The following is a 25,078-nucleotide window of genomic DNA, read 5'->3' on the forward strand; positions in this document are numbered from 1 at the left end:
GGAGGTTGTATACTCCAGAGTCAAAACCCAACTTCATTCCATCAACTCTGTATTTCCACTCTGATTCCTTTCCTTTTTCCAAAATTCCCAAATTCCATCTTATCAAGTGGAACGAGGAAGGATATTTTTGAATGCTAAACTTCTGCTTTGTGGATGTTACCTGGAATAGGCTGTCAAATAATTCTATAGTTTTATACTGATGAAATCTAGAGCAGAGACACACAAGGGTCTCTAAGGAAGATATGTAACATGTGTAAGGCTCTAAGGAAGCCATAGCAAGAAAGTCTTTCTGACACCTATCGAAGGTATAGACTGCTTTGAAATAAGTAAGTAGTTAGTTAATTAATAACCCTGGCTGGTACTGGGTAAAACTGAAGTTTTAAAATTTTATTTTATAATATAATATTATGATATCATATGATATAATATATTATAACATTACATATTATAATGTAATATAATACATATTTTATAATATATTATTTTATAATAATGCTTTATTTTATAAAATCTCTTGCCTTCTCTGTTAGAATCAATACTAAATATTGGTTCCAAGGCAAAAGAGCAGTAAGAGCTAGGGATGAAGTGACTTGCTCATGGTCACACAGCCAGGCAGTATCAGAGGCCACATCTGAACCCAGGACCTCCCATCTCTAGACTTGGCTCTCTATCCACTTAGCCACCTAGCTGATTTTGTAGTGCGTCTAAATCCCAACCTTTACCCCAATCAGTGTACCATTATGTAGTGTTGTCATGATTTTCCCTCTGCCCTTTTAAAAAAAATCTGAATTTGCTTTCAGATTCTAAATAAGGTATAAACAAATGACAGTAATTTAAAGTGTCATCCCTTTTAAATAACCTTAACCTGGAAGGATGAAACTGGAGAAGACTGGGCGGATATATGATAGCTGTTTTCAAATATTTTGAAGGGCTGGCATGTGGAGGAAGGATTAAACTTGTTCCATTTGGCTCCATAAGGAGGAACCTGGACCAATGGGCAGAAGCTGTGAAAAGGTCACTTTACATTTGCTGTCAGAAAAATCTGCCTAACACTTAGAGCTGTCCAAAATAGGAACAAGTTTCCTGGAGAGGTGATATGTTCCCTACATTGGAAGTCTTCAAGCATATGCAAGGTGACCAGTTGTATGTTGTAGTGGGAAATCCTTTTACATTTGGTTTAGAATTGAAGCAAAAATTTAGTTGACCCTTTGAAGGATTCTGGAATTCTGATCTTTCTTTAAACATAAAAGCTTACAGAAATCTACTGCATGCTGAATGATGGATGATTCATTAAGTAAAATCAAGACTAAATCAGAGAAGTCAAAAACCAGTTAATGAGAAATCTATCCAAAGGTTTCTTTTTTTTTCCTTCCTTTCCAAAATTTTAAGTAAAAATACTGTGGAAACCAGAAGGCTGGAAGGCAATAATTTAGTTTTTTAAAATAATAAGAATTTGGTTTCAAAGACTGAACAGTCTTTGTGAGAATGAGATTGGCATTCAGCAGCTGCAATTGATTTTATAAGATGCTGATTTGCTTTTGGAGCTCTGTAAAGGTAATCCATGAGAATGGCGCATGCCATATTTCAGTTTTAATACTATATAACAAAGTCCTCCATTTTTGCCAGGTTTGAATTTGGGGGGGGATTATTATTTTTTGCACAATACTAGGGCATTCAGCATTCTAACATTCTCCAGAGAAATGAATCAAGTACTATAGCACTGCCTTCTGAAACACAAGGACACTGGCAGAAAATGACCTTGTCAAGGACATCATCATAAATAATTAAGGATCAATGTAGATCATATAAGGAAAGAATAGAAATGGTACAATGTAGCACTACATGCTTCAAAAATTTAACCCCTATCAAATATCTGGCAAGAAATGGTGTCCAGATTTCAATATCAGAAATTCATTCTCTCTCTGAGATGAATAGATAATAAATTCCTATACTTCACATATAAGCCTAAAAAAAAAGCCTTTAGATAAATAACCAATATTACACTGTTTGCCAACTTTGGGAGGAGGGAGAAAATCTGGAACTCAAAATTTAAAAAAAATGTTAAAATTGGTAAAAATAAAATATTGAAAAAAATCCTTTAGAATCTAGTTATTGAGTGCCTACTCTGGATCAGAGACTATGCAGACACTGTTTATACAAAGACAAAAATGAAAGAAAGCATCTCTGTCCTCAGCTGGTTTAAATTCTACCAACAGGCACACAGACAAAATACAGACCAAGTATCTTAGTTTGGTGTCTCTTTCATAAGGAGTTTCATCATTGTTTTGTTGTTGTCGAATTCATAATCTTGGCTCTGTGGCCAAAGTCTCATGAGTACAGTACCGGGGAATTCTTTGAAGACTCAGTGATTTAAGCTTGGAAGGCACGGAGGCAGCCCACTTTGCTGATTAGTTGGGATGTCTTCAATATTTTTTGTAGTCTTAGAAAGGCTAGAATGGCTGATGCACTTGAGTTGCTATGAATCTTGGCAAATATGATAGATTTTTTTTTATTATATGTACCAGATTTACAGGAACATTTTCAGACCCTATAGCCTCTGTACCATGAAGTTCACAAGGCATCCTCCATCCACATTTTACTAGCTAGTCTTATACAAGTCAAACCTAGGCTATACAATATAATTATAAATCATTAGGGGGAAGAGTCAAGATGGCAGTTTAGAAGCAGTAAAAGCTGATTCCTCTGGAAAAACCCTTCCACACCAATCAAAAACAAAGTGCTTCAAAGGGGACTTAGAAAACTAAATCCAACAAGAAGAAAGACCTAAGGGATGCTCCTGATTGATTCAACTTAAAAGGTATACAGGGAAGGTTGAATTCTAGAATTTAAAGAAAAGAAAGAAGGAAGGTGGAAGGTCTCAGGGCCTTTCCCCTACCTACTGTGCTGAGACTTGGGCAGTTGGGATCTCAGGGTTAGGACTCCAATCTGTTGGGAGTGCCTTGCTACTACAACTATGCGAAGCTCAGGGCTCTGACCACAGCTGGCAAGGAGACAGCTGGAGGAGAGAAGGGGAGAAGGTGGGCAGACTGGTTGCAGCCTCCAGCCACCACACCTCTGCTTCTAGAAGTTTTGGCCTCAGGGCACAATTAGTTCTGAAGATCAATTCAACTGGCTTAATCCAGTTTATCAATAGTGCTGAGAAGAAGCCTCTAGATCAGTGGTTCCCAAACTTTTTTGGCTTACTGCACCCTTTCCAGAAAAAATATTACTTAGAGCCCCTGGAAAATTTTTTTAAAATTTTAATAGCAATTAATAGGAAACATAAATGCACCTGTGGCCATCGCCGTCTCCCTAGATCACTGCAGCATCCACCAGGGGGCGGTGGCGCCCACTTTGGGAATCATGGCAGAGGGCTTCTAACCCTTATCTACTAAGCTGAAATGAGTAGTAAAGAAGGTAAAGAGACTAATGAATGACTTGATTCTTGTCCTCATGAACTTAAAAGTTTCTATACCTATCCCCATTTATCTATTCACCATCCAATTCAGTAATCTACTACTCTTTTCCATTCATTCTCCCATACTTCCTTTTACTATTCACTCACTTATTATCCTAGTGATACACTGATCTGCTGATGTCTACTCTTTCCTACTCTTGTTGACACTTTCCTACTCTTGAGGACCCATGACAGGCTAGAAGGAATAGTAGGGAAAACATTGGTTCTTTCTGGATACTGTTATCTTCAGCTAATGGCTGGGCAATACAGATGTGGTGTGGAAAGCTCAGACATGACTGTGGAGTCTAGAAGTGAAGGTGAGATTGAATTGGGCTCGGGAGATACTGTACTCTCATCTGTAGTGTGTACTAATATCTGGGAAAAGGAATTGGCCATAGAGTCCCAAGAAGCTAAGACAATAATAAGCGGTCAAATAATAGAAGTGTTTTAAGGTTTCCAAAGCACTTTACATGCCTTCACTCACTTAAGCCTCAAGAGAACCCCATGGTATAGGTGCTGAAGGTAATGATAACCTCATTTTATAGACGGAGAACCTGAGGCTTCAGGAGATTGGGTATCTTCTGCTGGGTCATAAAACTGAGCAGGGTCAAAGATAGGATTTTTTTTTGTTTAAACCCTTAACTTCTGTGTATTGTCTCATAGGTGGAAGATTGGTAAGGGTGGGCAATGGGGGTCAAGTGACTTGCCCAGGGTCACACAGCTGGGAAGTGGCTGAAGCCAGATTTGAACCTAGGACCTCCCAGTCTCTAGGCCTGGCTCTCAATCCACTGAGCTACCCAGCTGCCCCAAAGATAGGATTTTAATGCTAGATCTTACCTACTGCATCCCACAGTCTCTCCCAAGTTATGGCAATTCCAGATGCAGAAGGAGGCATGAGATTCTCCAAGTGTATAAGTTTGAGACTTCCTTAGTCTCTGTTGCCAAATCATCACCCCTATCTAACATCATTCTCCATCTTCTAAATTTAGTCCACACTCTCTTTTCCAAATCCCAGAATAATTCCAATGTTGCATATAAAGCACTGTCTACAACCGGCCAAAAAAATAGCAGACGTATCCTAAAATTAAGCAGTTCCTTGGTGGGACTGACATAGCTATTGCCCTGATACTATTTTCAGATGAGTCCTCAGCGTAAACAAAATGACAAGATGAGGCAGCATGGAAAGCCAGTGACCTTAAAAAGAAATGCCCCTCTCTTCTCCGACTACAAGCTGAAACATGCATGTTGATTTACTCTCCTGCTGGCATTTCAAAGGCTGCTTTCTGCATTCACTATTTATGATTTAAGCCTTCTAAAAATACTTTTTCCTGTTTTAAAACAAGACAACAAAATAAAACAATTTCCATTCCACTGATTGTATCTTATTTTTATTCATTGGTTGAACTCCTGTCTGAAGGATCATAAATATTTTTTTCCCTGACATTGTGTATACTACCATTTGAAAGATTACCAGTACATATATGCATATATATACACGGATCCCTATAAAAATACTGATATACATAGAGAGGCATGTGAGTGTGTATACATATAGGCATGGATATTATCTGTATGTAGACACATATAGACATCTGTGTAGAATGTATTATTAATGAATTATAATGTTAATTACCAATCAATTAATATTAATTAAGCACCTACTAGGCTAAGTACTGTCCTAGAGATACAAAGAAAGGTAAAAGATAGTCCCTGTTTTCACGGAGTGCACAATTGAAAGGGTATATTTAATTTAATTTAATTTTAATTTAAAGGGAATAAAAATTCCCATACACACATGTGTGTTTGCCTCTACTTATATATATGTATATATAGTGTCACATATATCAATATATATAGATACACACATCTGTATACAGATCTATATATTTATACATATAGTCACACATCTATATACATACAAGCAGATTTATACTGTATATATAATATACTATTTATTTATACTATATGTGTATATAATATGTATGTTATATACACATATAGATATACTCAAATATTATATACTTGTAGATCACATGCTCATATTTTATACATATACTCATATGAATTTGTACCCATATTATATACATATTGTATACTCACATTTGTAATATAAGTAGAGCTACATACATATATCTACATATTGATTGCTTTTCAAGAGGCAACACAGTTTGTTTATTCTATATGTAGGCATTTGGCATGTGCTATTTTTTTTTACCCCTAAAATTTCTATTGACACTGGAATCAAAGAGAAAGCCAGGAAAGCAATTTGTCAGTGTACTGAATAGCAATAAAATTTAAGCCTAGAGCAATTAATTAACTTTCTGTAAACACTGACCTATGACCACAGTCTGGGGCTTCTAGGCAAAGAGACTTTGATGGATCTCTTTGTAATTCCCGCACTCGAGCATTGGCTAGGCTTGTGTATCATAGGAGCTCTATCCCTTAGAAGCTCACCCATGCATACAGCTGGGTTTCCTTGACCCACTTGAAATTGACTCTAATTTTTTTTGGTGAAACCAAATGAGATTTTCCCAGTTCTCCCAGGGCACTGGACTGCTATTTGCCCTTCACATTTACATCAGATCTAGGAGGAACAGGTGAAGGTGGAAGAGGAGAGCTATTGGAGAGAATGCTATTTGCTATCAAAGATATAGAAAAATAATCCATATTCCTTTCCTTTCTTGGCCAAATTGGGTATTTCAAAAGAGCCGAATTGAATTACAACTTGATAAATTTAATCAATTAACTCAAGAAAGCATTGGGCACAGGCTGTGACTCTGAATGAATATTCTAAGGAAATTGAAGCCTTTACATTTTTGTGTGTTAAAATAGTACATTAGTTATAGAGTGATAGCAGGTGGCAAATAGAATATGGCAGTATTGTGTATAAATATGCTTAGCTTCTTTCCCCCTTCCTTTGCTGGCTATGCATCCTCTGAGATATGGAAGAGTTCTCCTCAGGTTCTAGCCCCTCCTCTCTCATTATTCTGTTATTCTTTTTTTGAAGCTCTGATTATATTGGATGGTAGGGAAGTCATTGGGATGCATTTAATGGAAAATCTCCAAAGGATAGCCTTAAGAGCTTTGGACTCTCAAGTTAGGGGAACTTGGTAAACTGACTCTGTGAAGATCAATCTATTAAACAAAAGATATTGACTGAGCATTCTCTGTGTGCCCAGCAATGATACAACTCGTGGATAGACAAAGAAATAGAACATATGCTCTGAGGTCCCAAGGAGCTCACACATTAGCTGCTGAGACATGACGTACATATATCAGTGACTAAAGAAAACAGCACTGAAGCTTTGTGTATAACGTGAGGCAGTGTCATATAGTAGATGAATCTACCTTTAAATATTTATTAAGTACATACTATGTGACAGGTAAGCAGGGATTAAAAAAACAACAGCAAGGGGGCTCAGTGGATTAAGAAGCAGTTCTACAGATGGCAAGTCCTGGGTTCAAGAGTGACACTTCAGATACTTCCTAGCTGTGTGACTCTGGGCAAGTCACTTAACTCCCACTACTTGCCCCTTATCACCTTCTGCCTTGGAACCAATATACAAAATTGATTCTAAGACAGAAGGTAAGAGTTTAAAAAAAACCCAAAAAACCAAACCAAAACTCAGTAGCAAACAACAACAACAAAACACAATCATTTTTTCTCCAAGGGATTATAAATTGTTTCGCAAAGAATGACTTAGGATAAAGTTCTGTCTCTTAAACATGCTGGCTATGTGATCTTGGGTAAGTTCTTAAATTCCCAGTTCCCAGGGCAACTCTAAGACTAAATTTCAGAGCAGATTCTGATCTGCATTGGTAGAGTGGGTTTCCTCACTGGGGATTTCTTATACCACATGACAGATCTGGTCTAAGAAAGGAATAAGAGCATTATATGCCATTATGGCATGATGTCCTTCCCTAGGCAGATGCTACTGATACAGTAGAGTGTTCAGGTCCCCATGACACAGATTAGGAAGGATCATCTAGAGAATGTACTGAGGTCCTACGGATAACCAGCAACATGTAGAGAATTGAGTCCAAGTTCTAGGATGTTTGCTCAAAGGAACTGGGGTCTTAATTAAGCCTCAGGAGACAAGATTTAAGGAGGAGAAGATAGCTATCTTCAGGTTTGTGAAAGGCTATCTTGTTGAAAAGGCATTTACCCAAATGTCAGACCAAGTGGTTAGATGGTGCAGTGGCCAAAGCACTGGACTTGGACACAGAGAGATTTATCTTGCTGAGTTCAAATCTGCCCTCTGACATTTACTAGTTGGGAGACCCTTGGCAAGTCAATTCAACTCTGTTGGCCTCAGTTCCTCATTTATAAAATGAGTAGGATAGGGAAATAGCAAACCACTCTAGGAACTTTGCCAAGAAAACCCCAAATGGGGTCATGAAGGGTTGGACACAAATGAAACAACTAAAAACAAATGTCAGAACAGGAGCCAGAAGTCATGAGGGTAGAGAAGATATTGCAATGAGGCAAACTTAGTTTTGTGATAAGAAAAAAACATGCTAACAATTAGAGTTAAACAGACTGCCTTGCATAAGAGTATTTCACATCTTGTTGGAAGGCATTCTAGAAGAATTTAGATGACAATTGTGATGAATGAACTTTTCTAGAGGCAGAATTTCTGGATTTTAATTAATTTATTCATTGACCTTACATCCTAACCCAGGTCTTTGGAATCCACATCAATATACTTTCTCCTACAGTCTGTATACTGATGGAAGAGGAAGATTTAAAGATAGAGATATCGAGGTGGCAGAGCTGGTAGAAAGCTGGTCTAAAGTGAGAAAGACCTGAGTTCAAATTCAACTTGATTTATACTCATGGTCCTAGGCAAACCATTTATTTGCTTGTTTTTTTTTTTTTATCATTATTGTATATTATTAATTATTATTGTGTATTTCAATTTCCTCAGCTATAAAAGAGGGATAATAATAGCTATCACCCAGAATTGTTTTGAGGATTAAATGAGATTATAATAAATAATAATATACAATATGACATATGAATAATAATGAGATAATAAATTACAATAAAAAGAACTGGCATATAGGTACTTAGTAAAAGCTCATTGTCTTCCCTTCTCAACCACTTATTACTTATGTAACTAACTTATTTGTCCCTTTTTAAAATTCAATTATTTATTTAAAACATTCTTTTTCTTTTTATTCAGTTTCAATGGAACTAAATTTTTTGAGTTCCAGATATTCTGCCTTCTTCCTAACCCTCCCCTACTCACTGAGAATGCAAATAATATTATGTCAATTATACATATAAAATCATTTAAAATTTTCCATATTAGGCATTTCACAAAGGAAAAAAGCAAATGAAATGAGCAAACAAAAAAAAGTGGGGGCAGCTCAGTGGATTAAGAGCCAGACCTAGAGACAGGAGGTCCTAGGTTCAAATCTGGCCTCAGACACTTCCTAGCTGTGTGACCCTGGGCAAATCACTTGACCCCCATTGCCTACCCTTGCCACTCTTCTGCCTTACAGCCAATACACAGTATTGACTCCAAGAGAGAAGGTAAGGGTTTAAAATTTTTATTTTAAAAAGTAAGAAAATTACTTCATTTGTACTCAAAATTCATCCTATCATGAATCCTTTGGAATTGTCTTAAATTTTCATATTGATCATGTGACTATAACTTATAAAGGAAATTAACTACCTCTCTTGGTATCAGTTTTTTCATGTGTAACATGGCAGCCTGGACTATATAATCTATAAATTCTCTTTAAGCACTAAACTTGTGACTGAAACTATTTAGATAGTATAGAGACTCCCTACACTTAGAAGCAGTTCTATTCTATATATTTTGGGGGCAAGTAGGCGGCTCTGGAGAGAGCACCAGAGGCCAGGAGTTGAGAGGACCAGAGTTCAAACTTCAGTCTTAAAGAAGTTAAATGACTTATCTAAAATCACATGGTTAATAACTGAACAGAACCCTTTTCCAAACCCTTTTCATGCTGAGACTTCCCCATCATCACATGGGTGCAAGAAAAGCAGAATTCAAAACTGGTTCATCCTGATTCCAAAGCTGGAATCCATATTACCTTCCTTTTCCCTGCCTCTTTTTTAATTTTTATTTTAAAACCTTACCTTCTATCTTAGAATCAATACTAAGCATTTGTTCCAAAGCATAAGACCAGTAAGGGCTAGCCAGTTGGGGTTGTGACTTGCCCATGGTCACATAGCTAGCAAGTATCTAAGGTTAGATTTGAATGCAGGACCTCCTCTCTTCAGATTTGGCTCTCTATCCATTGAGCCACCTAGCTGCCCCTCTATATTACTTTTCTTAAGTGTAGTTTTTTTTAAAACTAGGATTACAAACAAACTCAGGATTCCACTCTGCAACATTTGAAAGAAATTCTTTTTTATAGCTCCTAATTATCTAAAGAATTTTTTTACAGCCCAAGCTCATTTTCCTCCTCCCTCAATGCTATAGTAAACTGGTACAACTCAATTTCTGACATTTTGTTTAATTGCATAGTAACAGATTGTAATGGATTAAGATTTCACAATACAAACATTTGGTAAGCTTTAAGCTAGTTAGGAACAGGACAGAAGGTGAAAGCATTTAATTCAAACAATTCACCAAACAACAAGAAGAAAAGGAAGGAACGGTACACAACCTAAAATCAGCTTAATTGAAAACCGTCATTAAACATCCAAAAGCAATTCTGAAGTAGAAATTTTTCTCCTCGTCAGCTTTGGGCATTACCTCCTACTCAGAATTCTACTCGTTTCCAATAGCAATCCAAATTCAAGTTCATATTTCAAACGCCCCTTACCAGATTGATCTTGTCTCCATTATTTCCTCCATCTCTTTTCTATGTTCTGTTTGTTCCCTCTGTCTACTCCCACCTTGTGTTTTTGTCTTTGTGCCAACTAATATGCCTGTATTTCACACAGATTCAAACTACCTTTGATTTCTCATTTAAAGCTCATCCAAAAAAATCCCACGTCTTTTCTCTCAAAGTCCAATCAAATGACCCCTCCACTGGCTTCTACTAAAATTTTGGATGGATATATATCACAGACAATACATAATTGTTCTGTGCATGACACAGAATGCCTGAGTTTTACCCTTTGGTATATTAAGATGTGACTTAAATGCAAATCATCTGGAATCGTTTTTAGAGGTGCTTGATGAATCACTGAAGAAAACTCGGTTCATTATCTCATATTCAGACCCTTCTTTGAACTCCAAATAGGATGACCCAGGTTGATTACCCTTCTTTTGGCTGCCTTTAAAATAAGATATGTGTTATTTATTTGTTAACTCCCCCTAAAAAAAATCCCCCTCCACCATTTCTTAAGGCAATCCAAATAAGACTTAGTAGATAATTCTTAAGAGAGTTGTCCAAGGCAAGTAGACTTGAAATAGTTTGCCTAAGGTCACATAACTGATAAGTGTCAAAGGTGGGATTTGATTCTATTTTTTGACACCAAACTAGCCTGGAGTCTCTTTTGTCATGCTACGTCCCTCTACCTCCTGAATTCCAACCTTAAAGGACAAAGATTTGTAACACTGGCCTCTGAAAGTAATTCCAGAAGAGTAGTTACAAAATGCATTTGAGAAATGGCAGAATTTTTGGAATAAGTATGCAACGTCTGATAGTACCTATTTTTTTTTGTTTCTTTTTGTTAATTTTTTTCAATGACATGTAGCAGCGATTTTTAACAATTGTTTTCTGACATTTTGTAATTTAGATTCTCTCCCTCTCTACCTTCCCCCTTCTCCCTGATGTGCTAAATAATCGGATATAGCTTACACCAGTGCTTTCATGTAATATATTATATTTCATGACTGAAATTTTGTGTCACGACTAAAGATACATATCACATATACAATAAAAACCTCATAAAGGAAATAAAGTAAAAGATGGCTTGCATTGATCTGTAATCAAATCCCAACACTTCCTTTTTTGGCTGTGGATAGGATTTTTTTTTTTTTTTTGCTTTGTTTTGATCATGAGGTCCTTGAGATTATCTTGGAATCTTGTTTTGCTGATAACAGTTTAGTCCTTCACAGTAGATCACCGAATAATATTTCTGTTACAGCATACACTGTTGTGGTTCTGCTCACTTCACTTTGTATCAGTTCATATGAGTCTTTCCAGGTTTTCCCGAACTCATCATATCCATCATTTATTGTCAGAAAATAGGTTTCCATTACAACTATACTCCATGTTTTGTGCAGCCATTCTTAAATGGTGGACCTTCCCTCAGTTTCCAATTCTTTGCCACTACAAAAAAAAGGTGCTAAAAATATTTTTTGTATAAGTAGGTTGAAGGTAGCTAATTTGAGTGTAGCAACACTCATATACATGTTCTGACAACAAATAACCAATGTTACTGCCAAATATCATAAAAATTAATTGATAAATATAATTTATAAATGTTGGATAATGTTTACAGTTTGGAAGAACAATTTGAAAGTTCATTAGTTAAGGCTCTGCATTTAAGTACATCCACTGGTCTCAACCTACATTCCTAAGCTTATCTGCCACAACTTGCATGTATAACTTTAGATAATCCTTTACAACATATTTTCTTTCTGTTTTTGTTCAGTCATTTTGGTTGTGTCTACACCTTTATGATTCCATTCCCAAATGGAATCATAAAGATATCCCTAGGGTGTTGGAGAAGCTAATGTTATTTTAGGCTGTTTGTGAAGAATACGACTTTCAGATAGAGAGTTAGAACAGTGGAGATAGTGTTGAAATGGGCGTTGGGAAGACCTGTGTTCACATCAGTCACATAGGGTCTATGTCAGTCAATGAACATTTATTAATTGCCTGCCTATGTGCAGGCACCATGCTAAGTGATGGGGATTCAAAAAGAAGCAAAAGACAGCCGCTGCTATCAAGGAACTCACATTTAATGTGAGAAGCAATAAACAAAAATTCCATATGAGTAAACTATATACAGAAGAAATTGGAAGTAGTCAACAGAAAAAGAACAATGCTCACATGGCCATAAAACAATGCCCTTGACCCAGCAATACCACTCCTAGATCTGTATCCCAAAGAGATTAAAGATGGGGAAAGAATCTACTTATAAAAAAATGTTTATAGCAGCACTTTTTGTCTTGGCAAAACACTGGAAACTGAAGGGATGTCCATCTTTTGGGGAATGGCTGAACAAATTGTGGTAGGTGATCAGAATGGAATAACATTGTGCCATGAGAAACGACAAACAAAATGACCACAAAAATACCTGGAAATCATTATATGGAGTGATGCAAAGTGAAGTGAGCAGAGCCAGGAGAATTTTGTACACAGTAACAACAACAATGTATGAGGATCAACTATGAATGACTAAACTTTTATCAACAAGGAGGGATCCAGGACAATGCCAAGGGACTCATGACTAAAAACGTGATCTACCACCAGAGGAAAAACAGATTGAGTCTGAATGCAGATTGAAGTATATCACTTCTCACTTTATTTCCTCCATGAACTCTAGTAAAAGTGATGTGTCCTATTTCACAACATGATGAACATGGAAATATGCATCATGTATGTACAACCTTTACCGTATTTCCTGTCTTCTTGGGAATGGCAAAGAGGTGGGAAGGAGGGAGAGAACACAGTTTGCAAAATGTCAGGAAATAAATATTAAAAATTATATTGCTGTGTAACGTAGAAAAAATGTAAAAATCAACAGAAGAAAGGCACTAAAATTAAAAGAGATGGGAAAGCTTCCTGTAAAAGTCTCTTAGCTCCCTCAATCTCAGTTTTTACATCTGTAAATTGTGGATAATAATAGAATTTACTTCACAGGATTGCTTTGAGCATCAAATGAAAATATATAGAAAATATTTCAGATTTCTATTAATTATAACAATAGTAGTTAGTATTTATATGGCACTTTAAAGTTTGCAAAAAACTTTACAAATATTAACTTATTTGATTCTCACAATAAATCTGGAGTAAGGCACTATTATTATCCCATTTTGCAGATGAGGAACCGAGGCAGATAGAGGTTAAGTGATGATTTAACCAGGTTCATACAGCTAATGAGAGTACAAGGCTGAATTTCACCTCAGGACTTCCTGACTCCAACTCCAGAATTCTATCCACTGTCACGCAAGAAGCATTTTAATGAACTAGGATCATTTAGCCTGGAGAAAGCAGAGACCAGCAATGGAAGGAATATTTTTAGAAGAGTGTTGGCAGGGCAACTTCAAAAGTAAAAATTATATTGAGCCTGACTCTTTTCTTTTTAAAAAATAACCCTAACCTCCTGTCTCAGAATCAATACTGTGTATTGGTTCCAAGGCAGAAGAGTAGTAATGGCTAGGCAATGGGAGTTAAATGACTTGCCCAGGGTCACACAGTTAACAAGTATCTGAGGGTAGATCAAGCCTAAGTCTTTACATAAAAATAACATTTTAACAATTGATCCTATCTAAGAGGAGATAGTGGATTTTGTGTCATTGAAAATGTTTGGGCATGGCCTGGATAAACATATGAGGTAAGGCTGCAGAGGGAATCCTTGCTTAGGACTTAAGAACACTTAAGTTGAATGATCCCCCAAAGCCTTTGCAAATAGGAATTGTTGATGAGTATGAATTTTGGTCTTGCATCGCCTGTCAGAAAGCCAAGGAAGGAGAATAACTGTCACTTGATGAGAGGTGTTTACTGAGGAGGAGACTAAGGTTCTCTGGCTTTCTAACAAACGTTGCCCTTCTATGAGTCGAGATTGTGTTATGATGTATCAAGAGGAAAATGAAGGTGTTTGGAATAGTTTTGAGTAACAGTCAACTCACCTGGCTGACTGTGAGACAAGATTCTCTAGCAGAAATTGGGGCATAGTAAAGAGTTCCCCCGCAGGGTGTTAGGTTCACCTGGGATGAACAGATGGAGAGGGCACTGGTTGCAGTGGAAATGCGTTACCTGGTTACTCTGTTTCCTTCCCCACTGAGGGGAAGAAAACAATTCAAAATCAGCCCCAACTAAGTTTTCTTGCCCTTTTTCTTGAGCAATGATTCACTTCAGCAATCTGGTGAAGCCTATAGACTCCCCAGAACAATGTTTTAAAAATTCATAAAGTACATAGAATTACTATGGAAACCAATTATATTGAAATACAATTCACGCATTTTTAAAATACTTTGATCTTTGATGAATATATTTCAACATGATTGGTTTTCTTTGTGATTCCACGCATGTTATTTTATGCACAAAAAGCGTTTTCCTGAGAAGGGTTCCATTTGGCACAACTGCCAAAGGGGGGCATCATACCAAAATGGTTAAGAATCCCTCTGCTGTAGCAACATCTGTTAACCTCACTTTGAGGCAAGTAGTTTTATACAATAGGTAAACCTCAAAGCAACTGAACTACATAGGAGAGCAACTGGGTTGGTAGGAACCCTTCTAGAAGAATAATAGGAAAGAAAAGATAAGCACGCCGACAATAGAGGGAAATATTGGAAGGCAGTCTGGATTTAGGAGGGCTTTCTCTTGTATTTTTCTTTCCCTAAAATGCAAGTTAGGACAGAGAGGCAGCCTGCTAGGATGGAGAGAGACTCAAACATAAATTTCAATATCAGACCATGCCTTTTTATTTTCTTTTTTGAAACTCACCTTCTGTCACAGAAAAATATGCTCGATATCAATTTTAAGGCAGAAGAGCCTCAGGACTAGGCAATCGGAGTTAAGTGACTTGTCCTGGGTTACACAGCTAAGAAGTGTATGAGGCCAGATTTGAATCCAGGTCCTCCCAACTCTTGGAGGAGTGCTCTATTCACTTTGCTTCCTAGCTGCCTCTTTGTCTTTGTCTTTGAATCTTTCTGAGCCTTGGTTTCCTTATCTTGAAAATGGGAAGGGAAGTATTTGTTTAAGGGGAATTCAGAAAGAATTCTGGGGAATGGATTGCTGAAGGAAACATGGCAGTGTCCCTGCTTACACTTGTCCTAGCTACCTTGCAGGGTTATGATGAAGATCAAAAGAGAACTTGTCCATAAAAGGTTTTGTGCCCATAAGCCCTATTTGTTACTCATTTTACTTATGGATTGATTCTAGTCAAACCAAGAGAGTTATTTGTATATAAAACAAGCATCAATAGAATATCCTTTGAAGGAGCACCTGTACTTATGGAGGAGATCACAGATCTAGTCTGACATTAAAGTGTCAGAAATGATTTGCATTTACCATGCTAAGAAACTTTATTTTTTAATTTTCCAATTCATCTTCTGCCTATTTGATAATGGGGAAATGGAAAATAAAATTTAGGAGTAGGAAAATAAAAGTCATTTGTCTGCCTCAGTTTCCCAACACTTTATAAGCACTTTGAAGGCAGGGACTGTGCTTATTTATTTATTTTGTGGATCTTCTCTAGTACCTAGCACAGTGTTCTACCAATAGAAAACATTTAACAGGTAGGTGTATATGTGTGTGTGTGTGTGTGTGTGTTGAACTGAGTTGTTAAAAAGTAGTGTTCGTTCCCTATGAACATACACAAGGAGCTTGGAAATAGCGTTAACATTTTTTTTTTTCAGAACAGTGTATTTATTAACGGTTCAACAGACTACTTTCTCTTTCTTATTCTATGAAAGCAACTGGAACTTAACCCTCTAAAATGAAAAATACTTGATATTTGATTATCTACATTAGCCAGTATTTTTCTGTGGAATACATGTTTGCTTTATTGGGGCTTAAAATGGCATTTTTTTCTTGTAAAATAGATTTTCTATTAAGCCACCAAAGCAGTCAGTCTCTCTTCCCTTTTTCTTTGGTGCTAATTAAATTACATCTCAGCTTATTTGAAATTCAGCAATCAATTTATTTATTACATCTGCACCATATCACAGTCACCTTTCAACAAAGGCTATAAAAATGAGAGATGACAAATTTATTCTCTGAGGACAAAAAAGTACCACCTCCCCAGTACTTATTTTTTATTTACTTATTTATGTATATGTTTTGTAGGTATATGTATATGGGTTTGACCTATTAGAATGTAAATTACCAAGGCTAGGAACTGTTCTGTTTTTGTATTATCCATGCCTAACAGAGTGCTTCACAAACATTTGTTTCTGGGCCAGCTAGGTGGCTCAGTGGATAAAGCGTCAGGTCTAGAGTCAGGAAAACTTGGGTTCAAATCTGGTCTCAGATACTTCCTAACTGTGTGACCCTGGGCAAGTCACTAAAACCCAATTTCCTAGCCCTTACTGCTCTTCTACCTTGGATATGAAACCTATATCAATTCTAAGACAGAAGGCAAGGGTTAAAAGAATAAAACAAATGCTTGAGGAAAGGATTGATCAATGTAGTCATATTGCATAGGCTGCCTTGAGTGCTCATTAAAAAGCCTTGTTTATTTCTGGGAACCCTTTTTTTCATATATTTTCCTTTGGAAAAAAGGTCTAGAAGTGTCAAACATCAGAAATAATAAATAGGGAAAAGCGAAATGATAATCTGTCAGTCAGCTCAAGGTATTTACATTCTCAGTGGTCAAGGGACAGGGATTCTTCCTGAGGTTATTAAAAAATACAGAGACTTCCAAATCAAGGTCTGACCTTAAAGATACAAATAAACCATGTTTACATTAGTCTCCAGTTGCAGTGCTTCCTTTCTCAGAATTCAGTTCAAGTCAGTTCAGCAAGCATTTATGCCTATGAGATTCAAGGCATTGCACAGGAAGTCAAAATGAAACAATCCCCAACATCGAGAAAATTATATTATTCTGGGAGGAAATAACATGTACACAGATAAGTAAATATGCAATATGTAAAAAAGAAATTCAAACTAACTTTATTGGGGATGAGAATGGAGCCCCAACAACTAAGGGAATGAAGAAAGGCACAGGAAGGAGATATTGTGGAGACCCTTGAAGGGAATGAGGGACTCCCAGAATTTGATAGAAGTAGGAAATGAAGGAACAGAACAGCTCCCCTCCTCCTGGGATAGAATATAAGGTCCTGAGGATAGGATGGTGCAAACCCATTATGCCCACTTTGGGCAGGGTTGGAGCAGGTCAATTGCTTGAATTTAGGACATCAGAGCTGCAGAAGAGCTGATTGGGTGCACTAAAATGGTGAACTCCCAAAGAGTGGTGGGAATTCCGGCTACATAAGGGTGGAAGTAGGTCAGGTTGGAAGAATAATTAATTAATTTAATGCTTCTGTTAATTAATTAAATGGTTAATTTAATGCTTCTGTGCTGATGATCTATAGTGAGGTAAGACCAGTTTGGGTGAGGTAGAGGGATTCAGTCTCCCTCACAGCCCCACACCCCCAAAAAAAGAGAAAAGAAAAAGAAGAAACAAATGTATAATCCTGAAGGTCAGTGCCTCATCCTTCCTCCTTATTTTATCTTTTTCTCCAAAGAGTTTAGCACAGTGTTTATTTTTGCACATAGGTGCTTAATAAATGCTCACTGTATTGGATTCAGTTGGAAAAGTCACGAAAAGAGGAAAATCTCCAGATTGTGCTAAAGTACTGTTATGCTATGACCAGGTCTTTAGGAAGAGTGAAACAGCTCTTTCTGATTCTCCATCAAACTATTTGAGATTCTGGTCTCACAGAGCTCTTTGGAGGAGAAATAAGTAATGTTCAAGGAAACTAATGGATACAAAGGTGACCCCAACCTCTGATTCTTACCTCCAGGCAGTTGACGTTAGAGATCAACATTGATGCTTCAATAAAACAAAAAGAAGAAGGAATGCTGGGCACGTTCTATTTATGAGTTTCATGGTGAAGTGTCAGGACATGTGCAATGGTATTTACCGCCAATGACAATGTTCTTGGGAGTTTGAGGAGTCCTGAATTTGAATTTTCTTTCCAGTGTTAACTAGCTGTGGGACCCATGCCATAGATACATTGATGAATTTCTTTGAGCCTTAGTTTCTTTATATGTAAAAAGGGGATAATATTTATATGTCTGTTCCTTCCAAAATTGTTCCAAGGCTACAGTGAGATTATGCATGTTTTTAAAACCTTCGAGCCTACAGAAAGGTCAGTTATTCAAAAGTCAGAGCAAGTCTATCAGGCAGTAGTAATTATCAATAATGGACATTTCCCCCAATGTTTTTAGGCTTTCAGACCCTTTATATATATATGTGTGTGTGTGTGTATAGTCTCCTTGGAGTCTCACAATGCCTCATTTGACAAATGGGGAAACTGAGGCTGTAGTCATTCTGGTTAGTTACCTTGCTGGAAGAATTCTGTCTTTGAATCCAGGTCTCCTGACCTGAAGTCTTAACATTATGTTGCCAGGCTTGGATTTGATTTATGAGTGAGTGGACTTTAATCAGTCCAGAAAGAAATCAAATATTAGCCATGTCTATGTCAGAGGAACCACTCTAACAATGGAATCAATTTGTAGATCACCAAGACAAAATCTCCCTTTTTTCTTCTTTTCCAGTTTGGGGCTTAGTTCAGAAGGCTTAATTCTTATGTCTCATATTTTCATCTATACTCCCCTTTTCATTGCAAATTGCCTTTTCTAGGTCATTAGACTGTAATTTCCCCATGTATGAGTAACATGAAATCTTTACTCATGTAATTGCTTCCCAATCATTACAACTTTTATATTTTTCTAACGTCTTCACAAATTCTACCCTTCTCTTTTAAAATTACACAGGACAAAAATGGACAGATTTAATCAGTTTTCACATCCTATTTTCTTAACGACCTAGATCCTGCATTCAATGGCATAAGTCAGAAATCTGAAAGATTTTCCTTAAATGTCCTTCTCTTACTTCCTCAGTGGTCATCCTGCTGCTGTTCTTTCATTGGTTCTGGTATTAAAATAACATTTGAAATTGTATGATGAAGGTACAACCGAAAGCACGAACCAAATTAGTCATGTGAAATGGAAAAACAAGTTTCTCTAAAATCAAGAGAAGAAAGTCAATCCAAGACTTCAATGTTTTCGCCCAATTATAATTTTCTACAGTTAATGGAAAGTAGCATGAATAGACATAGAATACAATGGCAAGAATAAGTAATCCATCAGAAATAAAATGTAATTGGAAACTTACTCCATTTATTATGGAGAAGTCTGTGCTCAGGTCTAGTCTGACAAAGATATATTTCATAAACTGGAAAATTCTTTTTCTGCTAAGTTTCCCATAGAGTAATAAAGAAAATGCCAAAGTATTAAAAAAAAAAAAAGGAAACCACTTTGTAAAGTAGACCAGTTTCTTTTGACTATGCCAATGAAGAACGTGTCTAGGCTGAAGGTAGAGGAAGAAAAAAAAAGATAGGAAAGGAAAAAAGAGATAGAGAAACAATTCAATTACATTCAGCCAACATTTAATGTGCACTTTTCTTATAAAGGGCCCATGTTAGGTGTTGCTGAGGAATAGAAAGATGGACAAATCTTTGCCCCGGAGGAACTCCTTCCTTTGGAGGGAGGGAAGATTAGATGAACACGTAATGGACTGGGTCTTTGAAAGACCCAGACCTAATTACAGAAAAAGGTCTGATAAGGAGGTATTTAACTGTAAAAATGAGGAGGGCCAGGTGATCCCATTATGAGGTGTGAACAAGTGCTTTGAGTGAATTAAATAGGAACCTGAGCTAAGGGTGAACAATGAAAGGCCACTGCCAGGGGGCTGACCTTTAGTAAGTCAATTAAGTAAGCCTACTTGAAAATCGGCTAGGTGGCACAGTGGATAGAAAAAACATAGATGGGGCAGCAGATGGAACATGGAATCAGGAAGAGTCATTTTCCTGTGTTTAAATCTGGCTTTGGACTCTCACTAGATAGGTGACCCTGGACAAGTCACTTAACCCTGTTCACCTCAGTTTTCTCATCTTTAAAATGAGCTGCTGATGGAAATGACAAATTGCTCCATATCTCTGCCAAGAAAACTCCAAATGGGGTCGAAAAGAGTTGGGACACAACTAAAAATAACTGAACAAGAACATTTGGAAATCAGGCTCTCTGAAGAATGCAGTTCCTGGTCAAAAATGGAGAAGAAGATGGGGAGAAGAGGAGGTCACTAGTGGAGAAGGGGAGGCTGTGAGAAGTTATATGGCCTGGAAGAGCAGAAGAGTATGCAGGGAAACATCCCAGGGAAAAAGACTAGGACTCTGACAGGTACTAACAACTTTACTCAAGGTCCTGGCTTCTTTCTTTGTGGTGCCTACATCTGCTTGGCCTTTGACTCATCTGGCTTCACAGTGTTTTTCCTAGGCTACACAATGCACAGATTACTGGACTTGGAGTTAGGAAGACCCAAGTTCAAGTGAGTCTTCTGACACATACCAGATATGTCTTAACCTCTCTTGTCTCAGGTTCCTGTAAAATAAGGATAATGACAACTGTGGGGATTGAGTGAAAAAAAGATCAGTTTGCAGACCTTAAAGCACCATATAAATATTACTTATGATCATTCTTCTCAGGGCTTCTTCTTGGTTGGCTCTTTGTTGGGCTCTATGGAAAGGGAACTGCAAGATTAAATTTCAGAATTCATGATCTTGAAAGTGGAGAAATGTAGATAAATAAGCTCCTAGGCACTCCCATGCTTGAGAGAGACTAGAGAGAGACTCCTAAATTCATTAGGAGAAGAGGCTAATCCAGGAGACTGAAGACTCATCAACGGGAATAAGGAAGCCACGAGAATGTTGTCAAGCAATGCAGTAGACTTTCACAGTTTAGCACAGATGTCCATTAAAGAAGGCACCAAGAAATAATCTGGATCTATCAAATATTCTTAGCTAGATTTGTTTTGTGTACAAAAAGAAAATAAAGCAAATAACAACAAAGCCTGGAGGGGGAACTCACAAGAGCTTTAAAAATAATAATGATGATTTTTTTAAAAAGATACTTCTTTCCAAGAGAGGCAGCTTTGGCAGAGTGATTGGAAAGCCAGTTTCTAAGTTATAAAGATCTGAGTTCAAGTTCTGCCTCTGACACAAACTGGCCGTGGGAAATCATTTAAACACTTAATGCTCTGGACAACTTGCTAAGATTAAGTTGAAGAGAAGGTGCCAACCTTCATTGGAAAAGGGGGTTTTGAACCCCAGAGTTCTCATGTACTAATTAAATCATAGTGCTTATCCCTATCCCTAAAAACACATTTTGACATAAACCCTGTTTTCCTGGACTGCTCCCAGCTCTCCTGGCCCCAGGGCTTGCTTGCAGGGCTCCTCCTAGCACCGTGCTAGCTACAGCCTAGAGACTACGAAAAGAAGGATAATTCTTGGGTTCCCTGCTCATGAAGAGATGATTGTACAGTCTGCATTTGGATGTTTGTCTGTGTGATGTTCAAATCTAGACATCTGGAAACATCTCCAATTGTTTCTCTTCGCATCCAGACATTTGGCTTTGTGTCCCTAGATGAGGACTTAGTCATACTGAATAAAGAATTATAATTACATTAACAAATGTATTTAGGGGCAGCTGGGTAGCTCAGTGGAGTGAGAGTCAGGCCTAGAGACAGGAGGTCCTGGGTTCAAATCTGACCTCAGACACTTCCCAGCTGTGTGACCCTGGGCAAGTCACTTGACCCCCATTGCCCACCCTTACCAATCTTCCACCTATGAGACAATACACCGAAGTACAAGGGTTAAAAAAAAAACAAAACAAAAACAAAACAAAAACAAAAACAAATGTATTTATATAGCTGAAAAAGTTCCTGTTAGTACATGTAAGTAGTTAGTGTGTTAGTACATGTAAGTAGGAAGTCTATATCCACATATACAGACATAAATATACATGTGTACACAATATAAGCATTTATGCACAGACACATATATGTATACACATGTACATATGTATATGTCTGTTACATATATATGTTTCTGTGTGTGTGTTTTGGTTTGTACCTGTAAATGTACTCATTGTATACACTAATCAATTAAGTATTCTTGATTAACTTCATTAGTCAAGCTTGTCAATTTTTTAAAAAGTCAAAAAATCTATATTGGAATGATTTACATTTTTTCTTAGATTTTATTTAGAGGTCAAAAGAGAAGAAAAAATTAATACGGTGTGGTAGGCAGAGAACCAGCCTCAGAGTTGAGAACATTTGTGTCTCCCTCCTGGCATTGTGAAGACTAGCTGTGTGACTGGGCAAGTTGCTTGATTTTTCATTGCTTTAGGCCAGAGGTATCAAACTCACACAGAAATGGAGGCCACCCAACCATCAAGATGCATCCCAGTGGGGCGTATATCAACTCTGTTCTTGGTGTTCAGTCATTTTAGTTACGTCCAATTCTATGACTCCACTTGGGGTTTTCTTGGTAAAGAGACTGAAATTCTTTGCCATTTCCTTCTCCAGCTCCTTTTACAAATGAGGAAACTGAGGCCAACAGAGTTAAGTGACTCGCTCAGAGTCACACAGCTAGTAAGTGTCTGAGGCTGGATTTGAACTCAGAGAGATGAGTCTCCTTGACTTCAGGCATGACACACTCACCACTGAGACCCCTCGTTATTCACATATGGACTCAGAAAACCACATATTAACATTATTTATGTTTTGTGTTTTTATGGATATTGTTAAACATTTCCCAATGATATAGACATACATATTTTTAAGCCCTTACCTTTCATCTTAGAATCAATAGTGTGTATTGGTTCCAAGGCAGAAGAGTGGTAAGGGAAAGGGGCTTAATTGGCTTGTCTAGGGTCACCCAGCCAGGAAGAGTCTGAGGCCACATTTGAACCCAGGACCTCTTGACATAAGACCTGGCTCTCAGTCCCCTGAGCCACCTAGCTACCTCCTTCCCAATTACATTTTAGTAGCACTCTAGAGTGTTGAGGGCTAAGAGATTATGACCCCTCTGCTTTAGGCAACCCTCTAAAATTAGAAGGTGCTGACTTGGATAGGCAGAGGGAGTTTTCTCACCTGAAAATCCCTTCTAGTACTAAAATCAGAGGTCTTGTCCTTATCCCCAGTCTGATTAAAAAACACCCTCCCAGGATGAACATTAAAAAACAAAATGGCAACACTGACACAGAAACAATTCTTAACTTGACCCTTTTTGCTGATATGTATGTATATAAATCATAAATGTATATAGGTAAATATATAATAACATATTCTCATATATTATTATAACTATGTAATATATCTATCATTTGTAATATAAAATATATAAAATAAAAATATAATAATAGATAAAATTATATAGATAATATTATAGATAATATCATAAAATTATACACATAGCTTTGGACAACTGAAAACACTGCTTACTGAGCCTGCTGAACGGAGGTGTTAGTAGGTACTCAACTAGAGAAGTCGCCATTTTTCCTAGCACTGAGGGGATGGATTGGATACGGAGATCCCACAGAGGGTTGGAATCACTTCTCTGCCAGGCTGGTTTGGTTCTTTGCTCACCAAATGGTGCCTCGGGCTTCTGGGGCAGTTTTGAATATTCACAATTGAGCTAGTCTGTAATCTGAAGGACCAGAAATAGCCTGAGAGAATTTGAGAATGCTGGTGGAGGGATGGCAGGAAGAGACCCCTTGGCAGGACCCCAATCTGGCTGGAAATGGGACTGCCTCAGTAATTCAGTGAGTCAAACAGCTGTTTAGACTGTTCCCATCGGGCTGCTGAGACAGACTCCGACACATCCATGCCGTGCCTTGCCATAGCGTGCAGGCAAGGCATAATCAAATAGAATCGATTCTGGTATAGCTTAAATGCAATGAAGATATTGAACTTCCTGTTGTAAATCTAAAAAACGATGGGCTGCACTATTAAAGCTGGGGAGGGACTCTTTGAAAAGGAGACATTTAAAAAAGTGTCAGCCTCTGTGAACTCCATCTGAGGTTTCAGTCATCATGCTCAGCCCTGTCATTAGGAAAAACAAGGAATCTGCATCTAGAAAAAGAAATAATGATGGAAAACCACGGTTGTCTCCCTCTTTTGTAGCTATGTAATCCAGAATAGACAGTACTAGAATGACAATGAAAAAAGCAGGGAGACAAAATATATTTTCACTGTCCTTTTGAGGACAAAAGATTTTGTGGCCCTCTTGGGATATATTCATAAGGGTATTTTTGTGGCAAGTGAAAGTGAACATGAGAATTGTTTACAGATGCTATGCATCAATCCCTTCATTTTATATAGCACTCACAATGTCTAGACACTTTTTAGGAGATTACCAGATTTTTGGACTCCAATTTGACTGAAATTTGTCAGTAGCCGAGCGCCTCGCATAACCTTGGTCAAGATTGTCATTCTTTACGTAATTAATTAATAACTTTGGGGGACAGGAAGACTGAGCGGCATGGAACCCTAAAAGAGGAATGGTTTTCTTACCTCTTCCTTCTCAGCACTTTGCAAATCCCTCCACTCTTCAGTCACATGGCCAAAGTCCACGGTATTCATGGCCACTTTAAACTCCCCGATGATATCATGCTTGGAGAAACGGTCAAAATCATAGACTGCCATCACCAGCGTTTTCCCTCCCAATTCCGAGTAGGGCACCTATGTTAAAAATTTAAATCAAAAGAGAAAGAGAAAATATTTGGTTCAAACAGTAGAGAACAACTCACTGGAATGCAAATTAATTTACAGCACTTTGCTTTCATTTATTTATTTATTTTCCACATTTCCTTGAAAAAATTTTATTTAATAATTAATTGGGAGCATTTTCCAGGGTTCCATGATTCAGGTTCTTTCTCTCCTCTCCTCCC

General features: G+C 37.5%; 1 protein-coding gene across 1 annotated transcript in view; it reads right to left on the reverse strand.

The window, feature by feature from the left end:
* SYT1 (synaptotagmin 1) overlaps positions 1–25,078 on the reverse strand; it is a 474,588-nt gene that overhangs the window by 172,100 nt on the left and 277,410 nt on the right. Inside the window, exon 5 of the mRNA XM_044679181.1 lies at positions 24,702–24,869. Within this exon, the coding sequence (XP_044535116.1) occupies positions 24,702–24,869 (168 nt within the window). The remainder of the gene's footprint in view (positions 1–24,701; positions 24,870–25,078) is intronic.

This window comes from Gracilinanus agilis, chromosome 5, assembly GCF_016433145.1.
Source record: "Gracilinanus agilis isolate LMUSP501 chromosome 5, AgileGrace, whole genome shotgun sequence".
Taxonomy (NCBI): Eukaryota; Metazoa; Chordata; class Mammalia; order Didelphimorphia; family Didelphidae; genus Gracilinanus; species Gracilinanus agilis.